Raw genomic sequence first — 12,826 nt, 5'->3', positions numbered from 1 at the left:
TGCAACATGTGAGCTAATATTCACACCTCTTTATTTGTTTATTGTGCGTCATATTGTCGTCGCTGTATTGAACAATGCCATCGCAGATTTTCCTCATATCATGCCGGCCTCGTTATCGTCAATAAAAATATAAAATCCTCAAAACATAATCTTCATTATAAAGACTTAGAAACATAAAAAAAGACGCCACAACTGTCATCAAGTTTTTAAACAATTAACCATAAAAAGGAATACTGTTTATGTACAGGCATCGCTCGTTTACATGCTGCTCTCACCTGTCTATAACCGGTCTCCATTACACATACACATTACTGCACATGTGTCTACATAACAGTCTTGTTCATGTCATCACTGTTTTCTTTTTATACAAAACTTATTTCTATATTTTAACTTTCTTTTCTACGTCTTAGTTGTCGTGGGCAGCTTGAGAACATCAACTTCATTGCCAAAGACTTCTTCACTGTAATTGATGTGATTATGAGGAACAATTAACTTTACCCTTAACTAGACACTACCTCAGATGTTGTTACCAACAAAATAATACATTGCATCAAGCAGAGAGGACAAGTTTTAAGTAACCAAGCAGAAATTTTACCACACAGAAGACAAACCAGCATCATTAGCTCACGTTTTTTTCTTCCTTCTTCCTCCTCTTATGACTCAAACTGCTGCCTTTGCATCACACAGATCATTTACATATTGTTTTAGTGAACTGCCTGACAGATTACTGCTGATAACGACCTCGGTGCAATTTGCAATGAGCTACTTACTCACTTATCCTTGTCTCTGCCTCTTCGTGTAGGTCACAAGGCTGCTTTGACCTCCCATTGAGCAGCACGCAATAAAACATGAAAAGCAGCACACAGATAACTCCTATAATCAAACAACTGAGCTGCCATGCTGGAATGCCCATGTTTGGCTAACCCTTTTGCTCCTGGTAAGCTTGGTAGCCCAAAGAGGGATGCTAGGGACTTAGCAGGCATACTACCTTATAAGGTGCAGCTCATGTGTCCAGCCAAGCTTACCGTTTACACCAAAATTGTGACATGTCACAAGGTGCATCCATGTGTGGCCTTTGGCACACAGGCAAAACAGAGCAGGTATGTAAGCAGTAATTAAAATTCAGCAGCTCTAATGAGGATTTCTGACGTATTCACTGAGAAATGTAATTATTAAAATCCATCAAAAACCCACAAAAATGGTAAAATTTCATCCTGTAGCTATTTTCACCTTCTTCCGTCACTTAAATTCATGGGATAATGCTGCAGGGTATTGGTTTCAATCAAAATTAAAATTTAAAAAAATCTCATGTCCATTTATTAATTTCAGCAGCAATTATTTTTTTAGCTTTAGAATCCAGAAATATGACTTTTTAGTTCTTCTTTTAAGTTATCGAGGAAGTTTGCATAATATTAAAGCCTCTGTGACTCATGCAACAGGTAACTTAAGCAGATATTATTCAAAAAGTAAAAGCCTCTACCTGTCCTCTGTATTAAAGCTGTTGTTTCGTCCAAAGTGTCAGAGAAGAAATACAGCAGTCTCTGTACTCACTGTGCAGCACGTCAGCCCTCAGTGCAGGATGGAGGCTCAACTCCAGGGATGTGTGACTATCATGTCAGGTAAGAGAAGTGATGAGGATGACGAGGTTGAAGTCCTTCCTCCTCTCCACACTATTTAAACCTCCCCGGGACACCTGGGGGTGGAGCAGCTCCTGCAACCCGCCTCGTTTCCAAAGTTGGCAGCAGGCACGGGCGACTTCCATCCAGCCTATCACAGGGAAAGGAAAGGTTTAATTGCTCTGCCTTCAAATTAAAAGCTTAGCATTGTACACAGAGCTGTAGTATTTGTGTGACTATAATTAGTTGATAAACTGATGAGTAAATACAGTTTGTCATTAGTTAGCAGTTTTTAAGTACTTGTACTTTAGTCGTGCATTCCCCATTAGCTTCACTGCTTTTAAGAGGTAAATTGTTATTTTTATGATATAATCAATATAAAAATATAATGTTGTAATATTTTAGAATATATTAATGCCACAGAGTTATAAATTAGTTAAAATATCTCTGCACACACAACATTATGCAGTTGCTACAACACTATATGAATAAATGCATCTGAAACAATTGTAAGGTCTAGACCTGCTCTCTATATAGCGCTTTATAGGGAAATATAGATGTAATCAATTTGTTTGATTCATTTAATATGCTCATCTTCCCCTGGTTTATTTTGATTGTCAATAAATTGTGCAGTAGGCGAACATTATTTTGAAAGATTTACGCGGAAATCTTTTTGTTCATGCTCGCTCGCCGTAGCCGTCTTGTTTCCATGGTGAGCATTCCAAACTCTCGCACTTTTTTCATGTCACTTGCTAATTGGACCCTTTCATACTTAACCGTTATCACTTTTAAGAGTAAAATGAATAACCAGGAGGAGTCTGATAGAGTATGTATCGTGTTTGAAGGCTCTTCTCCGGAGGATGTGTCCCACGCGAGGAATTTCTGGAGCTCTCAGTTGCTCCTGCCGCCGCTGGAGTCCCGCCCGGTCATCCATCTGAGGCTGCCTGTGTCCCGGCCGTTGGTCAGCATCGCCGGTCCCAAACACTCCGCCCCAGTGCCACAGCTGAGTGTCCCTGCTCTCTGCCAGGGACAGGAGGAGAGGCGGCGGCATGAAGCCATGGCGCACCAGAGGGAGGACATCCTAGCGCTGCTGAAGAGGCAGAGGGAGCAGAGGATCCAGAAGGAGCTTGTGTCTGTGGACTTTAAACCGAAGGTCAAGTTGGGCCAAGAAAAATCGTTGAAGCTACCAGACTCCTCAGACTCTGAGATGGACAAGGAGCTGGTGGAGCAGCTCCAATAAGTGTTTGTTTAAAGGCTTCGTGCATTCACTGAGGAAGCAAATATGTCATAATTAAAATCAGTTTAAATAAATAATAATTTCATGCAGCCCTCTTTTTACGTTTGAGTCCTTCCCAGAATGCACTTAGGCACCTGCAAAACTGGACAATGCCATAAAAACAGCTTTAAATGAATGATGGTAATCTTATTTGTCTCATTTAGACAGGAATTTATATTACAATTACTGGCAACACCTCAAGCATGAAGCAGCTCCCTTATTCTACATTCATAAAAGATTAAACTATGCGATTACTTCCTGTCTTAAAATCATACAGGTGTCAGAAACAGCTTCCAGTATAACGAAGTCTGCTTCAAACAGCCTTACATAAGGTGAAGTGAAGCCTGTGTGGATATTCAAATTCCAAATATCCAGTGGAGAAGGCCCAACCATAATAGGATAAGAAGAGGCCTGCTGACTGTTGACTTTAGCTAATTTGGTTAAGGTTTTTCAAAGCACAAAGAGCACACAGAGGCACGTTGTCTATAAACGCTTTTTAACCTCTCAAACCTCAAGTATCCTTAAGTAGATTTAAAGTGATCCTCGTCTTGAATCTATGTTGAGTACTAACAATCCCCTTCTTTGCTGGCTGTTAGCAGTTTATAGTTTTCTCTTTGTTGTAGAATTATGTGTGGTTAACATGCTTATAATTAATTGATGCAAGTTTTAATGGGGGCAGCACTATATTTAGCCTTTTTAAGACAAAAATAGGATAGTTTTGGAACATACTGAGGATTTGGATGAACACCTGGAAAAGCGGATTATCAGGATCACTGCAGATTTATATCACTTATAATTATTTGTAAAGTTTCAGCCACAGACAACACAATCAGTAGCCCAAAGCACCTCTCTGTTCACGTGTCCTAAAGAGTTTGCCAAAATGCTATTGAAATTACATTTATTCATTACATCAAGTTTGAAGCTTGTTATTTCCTTGTACTATATATAGTATGTCCAAAAGCTATTAGAAATGTAGTCTCGAGCCATGCTAGCGGCTCTTTTAAACTGTATCAAGAACAGCACTGCGTTTAGCTAAATGCTAATGTAAACATGCTCACACTGACAATGATGTCCTGCAAATGTTTAGTAATATTTAAATAATATTTACCACGTTATGCATATCAGTTTAGCATGTAAGATATTAGCATGCTAACATTAGCTTATTAGAATAGTACGTGAGTGTATCTACCAGTATCCAAGGCGCCTATGATCCCCAGCTCAATATCTTTTTTTGAAAGTAATTTGGCGATGAAAATATTTGTGGAATAAAAAATGTAATCTACAGATATGGGCATATTAATCTGGCTTTGCTCTATATATAAATAAATAAATATAATCACATTTTTATTTACGTAATGACGTTCCGGTGACGACTGATGATGACGTTGAACTTTGCCGTGCAGTTTGATTGGTTGCGTTTCTCCTCTCAGCTGATCGCTTCTGTGGGACAGCGTAAACATATTTAGCAAACCGTTTTTAGTCTCGAAGTTACTACGAGTGTCAGATCGGTTCATTGAAAAACAATAAGTTCGTGCCAAATCTGACTGGAGAGCGTAAATTTGGTCAACGGTAAGAAACGAGGTAAAATGGACAATATCAGTGGTGATGATCACAGACTGCTAATTCAAGTGAGGAGGGTGCAAACGAGGAGGAGACACTCTATTACCAAACTTGGACGATGAGGAGGGTGGTGATGAAGAGGACTGTTTGAGTGAGCTGCATCAATACTGTAAGTTAAAAGAAAACTTCTTCTGTCATGTGTTTTATGCCTCGGGCAAAAACTAGCTACAACTGGCAGGCAGCTGCTTGCTAACAGGAGCTGCGTATTACTGTTTCCATTACGTTAGATTAATCTGCACATGTAATTCTTTCTGTGGTGGTTAGGATTTGAGTTATGGTTGTTGTTGTCCAGTTTTCTATTCAAACTGCATAGGAAACATCCATCTCCCTTTTTGGCAGTTTGAAGATAGTTCTTACTGGGGAATACGGGGATAATCCCAAAGGCAAACTGAGGCTGTTGGGAATGTTGATGGTTTTACAGTTGATTTTGAGGGGTTTTTTAACCTGATGGTGGTGCTCATGCAGCTGAAGATTCAGACATCAAAAGGCCATTGAAATTGTTGCTGAGAGTAACGTAAATGAGTTTACAAAAAAGCATAAAAATCCATGCAAAAGTTGTAGAAAATTCCTCAAAACCTCAGATGTCAGAGGAATAATTGTTGAGATATTTCAGTCTGACTGTTGTTGTAGTTGTTGTTGTTTTTCAATCCCACGTAAATGATCCTGCTTTTGGAAATACTGTAGCATCAAATGTGGATCACAATATCCACATATCTGCTTGACACTCCCAACTGGAGTTAGGACGTAACTGGAGCGCTCTTGTGAAATTTAGGAATTGAGGAAAAACATGTCATTCTTCAGATTTTGAAATAATTGAGACTAATATACTGGTCGAGTATACAGTACATACAGTCCTAGTTCTTGTATTAACATGTCAAGCTTGTGTTGCAGGAGGGTGTAATTACAATAAACTGCCACAAGATGTCAGTAAAAGCTCATGTATGCACTTAACTTGCCACTGTTGCAAGCACTCATGGTGGATTAATAAACGTTGTATGTCTTGAAATATTATTACAAAGAGTAGGATCTAGACCTGCTCTTTTTGTAAAGTGTCCTGAGATAGCTTTTGTTATGATTTGGTGCTGTGTAAATAAAAACTGATTGATTGAGACTGAACCTCAGAGGGTGTATGTTTGAAAGTAGAGATTGTTAAATCCCTAAATTAACAGGTGGATGAAACTAGATTTAAGCTGTTTACCTTCCAATACAGTTAGAGGCTACTTGCGTGCTCTTGAGTTGAACCCTGTCTGTTTTCACCATAATAATTCACCATAAAATCCAGCAACTGCGTGTGTGTTGGTGTCTGATATCTCAGCCCAGCAGTCTGTGTTCTCAGAGGTGAAAACTGATCACTTTAATATCTGCACGCCAGCTGTTGCTCGCTCAGTTTGCTGCACTCCATCACCGCTCATATGAGAGGCGGAGCTCTGAGGGAGTATTATGGTCAGTTGGAACTGATGTTCCTGATATTTAACTGACATTTCATACTGAGCCTCGGGAGACTTTACAGTCGGATACAGAGATGATCAGATGAAGGTTCAGCTGCACAACATTTGCAACATGTCGTTTAAAATTTAGCAGTTTCTCTTCTTCTCTACCCTGTTGGAAATCCACTTCATTAAAAATACATCAAGGTTTCTTGAGTTTGTAAATAATATTTCTGTGATTTTTTTTTCCTATTCAGTCATTAGTGAAATTTTTCTTTTCCTCTTTGATTTCACACAAGCATGCACAATGTGGGAATACATAAGATGCTAATTCTGAGCTTGTTTTGATTCCATCCATCCATTATCTATACCGCGTATCCTGTGCAAGGTTGTGGGGAGGCTGGAGCAAATCCCACCCGTCACTGGGCGAGAGGCGGGGTACACCCTGCGATTAGTCAGGGCTGAGTCAGACAACCTTTCATGCTCACATTCACACCTACAGGCAATTTAGAGTCACCAATTAACCTAGCACACATGTCTTTGGAGTGAGGGAGGAAGCCGGAGGGAACCCACACATGCACGGGGAGAACATGCAAATTCTACATGGAAAGGCCCGCTATGTCTGAACTGGGATTTCGAACTAGCTGTGAGGTGACCGCCCTTACCAACGCACCACCGTGCAGACCTTGTTATGATTCATGCTATAAAATATTTACCATTAACAGTTTACATTAACATATTGGTAATTTATAGCACAGGGCTGTGTTATTCTATATTTTGTTATTGTAAAGAAACGATCCAAACCAACAGTTTTTCACTAGTTTTTACCGAACGCAAAGAACATCTAGGGGACTATTTTCAGTGGCGGATTAATCCCCATTTAGTGCTCCATTACATTCATGGTAATTGAGGAACATAACAGCAACACGATGCCTCATTGCTTTTAGTAGATTGTTGAAAATACTGGATTTTGCAACTGTTAGCCTCGTGTGGTGTTGGTGCCTTTTGGAGAATTCATGCAAATATTAGAGAGGTGGCTTGAGAGAGATCTGTTGTACTGTAGTCGTTTTCATACATCATTGATACATTGACTTATCTGTGGTGGCTGGTTCATTGGGGTTAAGTCAACACAATGACTGTTTTTTGTTTCTCATTAAGTACACTTTGTTATAGTCGTGTGTGTCCAATACTCACAAGTAAACACACGCTAATCATGTATTCAGACAGCCATCTGAGAGGCTCGACACAATCAGCTGGGTTTTGTTTATAAATGACAATCAGAACAAACACACACACGTTTGTACCTCTGTAGATGTGAGGACCCTGATTTACACATTAATCTCCCACTTATGTTGAGGAAATAAGGACCTGATTAAATGTCATCACTACCAAAAACGTTGTCATTGGCAAGGTTTGTCTCTTGAATTACTCCAAACAAAGGTAGAAGGACAATAACACACACACATGCACACACTGAGCTAACAGTCAGTCCCCTTGGTGTGTACTCAATTGATTTATTTGGCTCTGAAGGGAGTGTGTGTTATTTGTTAATGTCACAGACAGACAGAGGAGTCTGATTAACAAGCTGCCATTTTTCTCGATTAACAGAGATGAGGAATATTTAGGAAATGTATTTATATATTCCAGTGGGTGGCACAAAGACAGAAGCGTTCACTAATAGGTGGTGGTTGTGAATTTATTAACTTTTAAAGATGTTTGGGTGCCCCCTAGTGGTAAGAAATGGATAAACACAGCTTTGAATTTCCTTCAATATCACGTCGGTGAAACGGCTTCTATTTCTCTGAATCCTCTGCTGTCGATTTCGACCTTTCATTCTCGTATGTGGTTAAATAATACAACACTTAGAGCATCAAAGGGCCGCTCTGTGATGCAACTTTGCAGCAATAGTCCGGTTAAGTAGCCAGTAAGCCTTTCCAAGCTCTGAAGTTTCCAGACTGTTGGCCGGGGAGGCACTGGGGGTCAACTATCGGTGGTGAGAGTGTCTGTGAGGTCTCTTGATAGCCAGACATGGTCAGATTTATAAAGTATATCCAAGTGTCTTAGAGATGTAAAGGCTCAGTAAAAGCAGCTTTGAAACCAAGAGAACGACCCTGAGACCGGACGGTGAAATAAAAGGTCCAAGGTTAGCAAAGGTTGAAAAACAGGCAAGCAGGGGGAGATGATCAAACTTATCCAACAGGGGGATCAGTGTGGAGAGCGGGGGCTTTGGTAGATTCTCAACTAGAACTGTGAAATCTTTAGAAAAACAGGCAGAAAATAAAAAGTTCTACAAACTTTACAGAGCGTTGCATCATCGAGGTTCTCCAACAGCACCAGCAGCTGTGGTGACATGCAAGTATTCATGTTTGTGAACCATAGAGTGTCCGAAAAGATGGATGACAGCTTCCCAAAAGTGAAGCCAAACCCTCTCTGTCGCCACCTGCTGACTGGCTGCAGTATAGCTCATAAAGCCCGCCTCCTCCAGATCAAAACACACGACAAATACATTTTTCTCAAACATGGTTTTTGTCATTATAGTTAGTTCTTATCCTGCTGATTTATGTCGTGTTCATTTTTCTGACAAGTTTACTTTTAATTAGTTATTTGATGCTGTAAAAAGGGGGTGTGGCCTCATGATTGACAGCTCTGTTGACAAATGGGGCTCCTGCAGCGTTCTGTTCCCGAGTAGCAGAGTAGAGGAGGAACGGCGAGAGGAGACGTAACTAACACTAACACTACAGTCATTGAACTTTCCAGAAGCGTGAATATCTGCTTCAGACCGACACAAGAAGCTGTTCTGATGCAGACTGAGCCCACCTGAGGGCTCCAACACGCCAAGGACACAAGGTAAAGGTGTGTTTTAGGTAGAGGAAGGGCAAATGTGTTTGTTTGGTTAGAGTTATTCACAGAAAGTACTCGGTTTCTTGGTCTCTAAAAGTCCTGCATTAACCCTTCCATTGTCTCGACCACCAGCCCACCAGACTGATCTGTCAGGAACACAGAGCAGCAAACACCAGAATGCTGACGTGCTTTATTTGTTCAGGAGGAGAAAAACACTGAGAATATTTATGGATGTGTCTCTGGTGTCTGTGACAACCTGTTGTGTAATACAAGAACAAAGATGCATGAAATAAACTGTCAATGACAATAAAGTGGAGCGGGACACAAATCACAGCGACACGTAAGCTTTCCAAAGGCACGTCCCTGAGGCTGAGTTTAAAGGCAGGTGATATACGGCTGTCTCCTCTCCAATAAAAGCTTTGCACCCAGCGGGATGTTTTACAGTTGATAAGTACCAGAGCCAGTCTTGTAAAAAGTCCCACTTTTAATGAACAACCTTCGTGGCCGCTCTCTGACTTTGAAACGTCCTTTGGGATTCACCAGAAGGGTCTCAGAGCTGTGTTAAACTGCCTCACTGCCCTTTTCTCTGCTGGACGTGTGATGGAGAAGCTTCCTTGTCCCCACAGAGACACTCAGGCAGTAAAACATTTTACAGCTGATAAAGACACGTCTCTGATGTTTCTGTTCCTGCACTTGTTTTTTGGCTCAGCGACTTGAACTGGCGTTGGCGAGAAACAAATCATTTGCTCGTTGTTAAGTTGAGAGATAAATGTTTAACAAGTCATTGAATTAACTTTATTAAAGCTCGAGCTATATTCAATAAACTTTAACAGCCAAAACAATTTGCTTTAAAAGCAGGACTCCTGATTTGGAGCTTTGAGGACTGTCACCAAATTGTTAGGTTAGAAGGCTTTTGCTCTCGCTATTTAGTTTTATCGAACGAGTAGGTGGATAATGTTTGACAAAATGACCGAGTGGAGTAAACAGAACAGTAGCAAGAAAAACGGGTTGTTACTGGCTAGCGACTTAACGGCTACAGCAGTTTAACAATTAGCTATAATACACTGTCAACTTTCGTAGTATAACCATATTTTCAAACCCCCCAGACTGAGACTCTTCATTGGATTGTACGTTTATGCATGGGCACGTGTGTGCGATTATGCACACACATTTAAAGGAGGGAGTAAACTCCCTGGAGCTCTTCAGAACAGACTTACTTTGTTTTTAGCATGAAGGCTAACCGTCCCATTCTGTTAGCTAGGGCTGCACAATTAATGGAATATAAATCTCAATCACGATTTTGGCTTCCCACGATTAAAGATCTCCTCCAGTGAAATCCAGTGTTTAACCTTGTAACCTTGTAAACATCTCCAGGTGGTGTTCTTCATGTGCTACAAGACATACATACATATATACTTGGTACACTGCAGTTTAAAAGCAGACAGGCCCAGCCATGGAGATGACTACACGCTTTCAGATTGGCAGGTTTGAGACGTCACAAACCTAAGGAGCCGATCCCATTAATGGACGGGGGTGATGCTATGCATGCGCAAGCCAGCTGTAACCGTCATCGTAATGTTTGCAAACTCACTTCTGACTACTAACATTAACGTTTGTAAGCTAGCTAAGGTTCCACAAGTTAACCACTAAACGATGGCAGAGACGTGTTTTGTTTTCGTGACGGAGGGGCGGTTGGAAATGTGCATAGTGGGCGGGGACTATGCAGTCAGGAATTTTTAATGAGGAAGAAGGAGGAGATGCCTTGGGAGGATTTTTACAAGGTAATTAAATGTATTTTGCAAAAAAAAATACTATCAAACAAGTTTAAGCAGAGCATTTTACATGTCTTAAAACATGACTGGAGCTGCCCTTTCAATAAACACAATTGACGGTGATATTGACGTTGCGTGCTCTGTCAGTAGAAAACTCTGCTGCACATCCAGATGTCCTGATTTGTCTGGAATTGTCTTGGTTTTAAGCTACATGCCCCGAGTCCTGACATAAAGATAAACATAAACAGAGCACCATGCACATGAATTCTACCCTGATTTGTCTGTTTGTGTTTCAATCCATCAATGTGTCGTTTCCAAGGCTGTAGCAAGCCTAGGGATCATAGGTTAGCGTCATATGCTATGATGCTAACATAACCTGTCATACTGAAAGAAAGTTACTACAGCACTGCAGGAGGCTTACTCCTTTCTTTGTAAATGCTGCGTTAATGGTGCCCATGGTTTTTAAAGGTGCACTTGGTGGATGGGCTAAGCTCTGAAATAACTGTCCCCCATCCTGATATAAACACCTGTGGTGGTGCATGCAGAGTACTTGCCAAGTTTTCTTGCCCAAGATTTTAACAAACACTTGCAGATTAATTATCGTTTCCTCTTAAGGTGTTAACAAAATGGAATTAGGATGGAATGATTTAGTTTGTACAACAACAAATGCACGTTTTAGGAGAAGCTGTGACCACAGATGAAATGCATGCTCCTGTGGAATGAATGATTAATATTCTAAGACTCGATACACGCTTCTATGTTTGCCTTTAAATGTGTTTTTTCCCACTATTTTCAATCTCTCCCCGAGAGAAAATCCTCCTAACTGATAAACAGATTCCTCAGCGGGACCGAGCTGATCAAAGCGGTTGCTGTTTCGTCCATGTTTGTGATTTTATGAGCTGCTGTGAAAGCTGACATGAAATCAAACTGCTGAGATCAAACACAACGGCTTCAGTTCGAAACACCCAGCTCCACTGACCACATGCATACAACGACCCTGTTAATGAAAATGGTTTATGCATTGATCAAACCAGGAGAGGCCTGAGAAGTGGTGAGACTAGGGTGAAAGATGGCAAGTTCAGCTCGTGAGAATAAAAGGTATTGATCGCTGGGATCTCCTGTTGGAAATTAATTGCATAATTAAAAACGGCTCCTGTTTTCTGATGCAAACAAAAAGCTCTTTTTTTTCCTAGATATTCTGGAAGCAATTTGTCTTCCATCCAATAAAAGCTCTTGTTAAATACTGGTCATTAATAAAGAAGGTTATAGAGAGAGCCTGTTTGTACTGACTGAAAAAATGCAGGTCCACCTTGAGATGAAGCATTACCATCATCAAGCCCCATTAAGCCCAGGAGCAGCACAGAGATATGCATCTAATGTTGTCTCCAAGGACTGAGGCTGTGCTCTACCTCATTTAGTGCCAAACTAGAGGTTCATTTCATTATTTTCAGGCTGTACACGAACATTATGAATCAAATGAGGAGGTTTTATGATGTAAAAGTGACTTAAAGCTGCACCAATCAAGTATTTTGAGTGTCGAGAGACGTGCTGCTACCAGCCCACCACCAAACAGCAGTGGGACATGTTACAAGACCAGCTGCTGAACATCGAGCAGCATTTAGCAGCTAAAGAGTTAGCTATTTCTGAGTTGGTGGAGAACCAACCAGAGCTAAAATCAGAGTGAATATTGGACTTGCATTCACTGTATATATAGATCTCCAGATGGAGGCTAACTTTGTCTCCTGGACAAGTCGGCAGCTGTTAGCTAACACGTTTGCGAGTGAAGCTCTCTGATAATGTAGCTGCATTTCCCCCGCAGGAACTCGTCTTCAGGCTCAGGCTGCAGCAGCCAGAGGTCTGAGGATCATTAGTTTGTGTATCGACCGATGACAAAGTCCAAGGTGTCATTTTATTAGCTGTCATTGTTGTTGCATAATTAGCCTTCGGTAACTATATCTCCAAACATTATTGCCACGTCATCACTTCATTAAAAGCCTGTATATTACTTTATGATTTTATTTGTTTCATTTCTTCCTATATCATTTCTTTTCTTTCATTGCTTTCATCCTTAACACTCGTCTCTGCCGTCTCTTTACGTTTGTACATCCTTTGTCCTCTTGCTTTAACGCCATAGTGACTGTAGCTTCATATTGTCTTGCTGTGTCTGGCCTTGTTGCCTACTCTGTTCGTGATTCCTTGTAGCACATTGTAAACTCTTGTTTCTAAAGAAGCTATATAAATAGAGTTATTATTAGTTTAAATGTCTATGTGTAA

The 12,826-nt window shown here is 40.6% G+C and overlaps 1 protein-coding gene across 1 annotated transcript; it reads left to right on the top strand.

The window, feature by feature from the left end:
- The first annotated feature begins 2,415 nt into the window (after positions 1-2,415).
- Positions 2,416-2,856, top strand: hoatz (HOATZ cilia and flagella associated protein). Its single transcript, XM_069676446.1, has one exon. The coding sequence runs from the start codon at positions 2,416-2,418 to the stop codon at positions 2,854-2,856; it is 441 nt and encodes a 146-aa protein (XP_069532547.1).
- The last annotated feature ends 9,970 nt before the right edge of the window (positions 2,857-12,826 follow it).

Source organism: Semicossyphus pulcher, unplaced genomic scaffold (genome assembly GCF_022749685.1).
Source record: "Semicossyphus pulcher isolate SPU_LCO1_2020_fin unplaced genomic scaffold, fSemPul1.0.p SCAF_25, whole genome shotgun sequence".
NCBI lineage: Eukaryota > Metazoa > Chordata > Actinopteri > Labriformes > Labridae > Semicossyphus > Semicossyphus pulcher.
This window is presented reverse-complemented; position numbering and strand designations above follow the sequence as displayed.

What these genes read in the sequence shown, in the direction of transcription:
- hoatz (XM_069676446.1), top strand. Translation starts at nt 2,416, where the DNA reads ATGAATAACCAGGAGGAGTCTGATAGAGTATGTATCGTGTTTGAAGGC.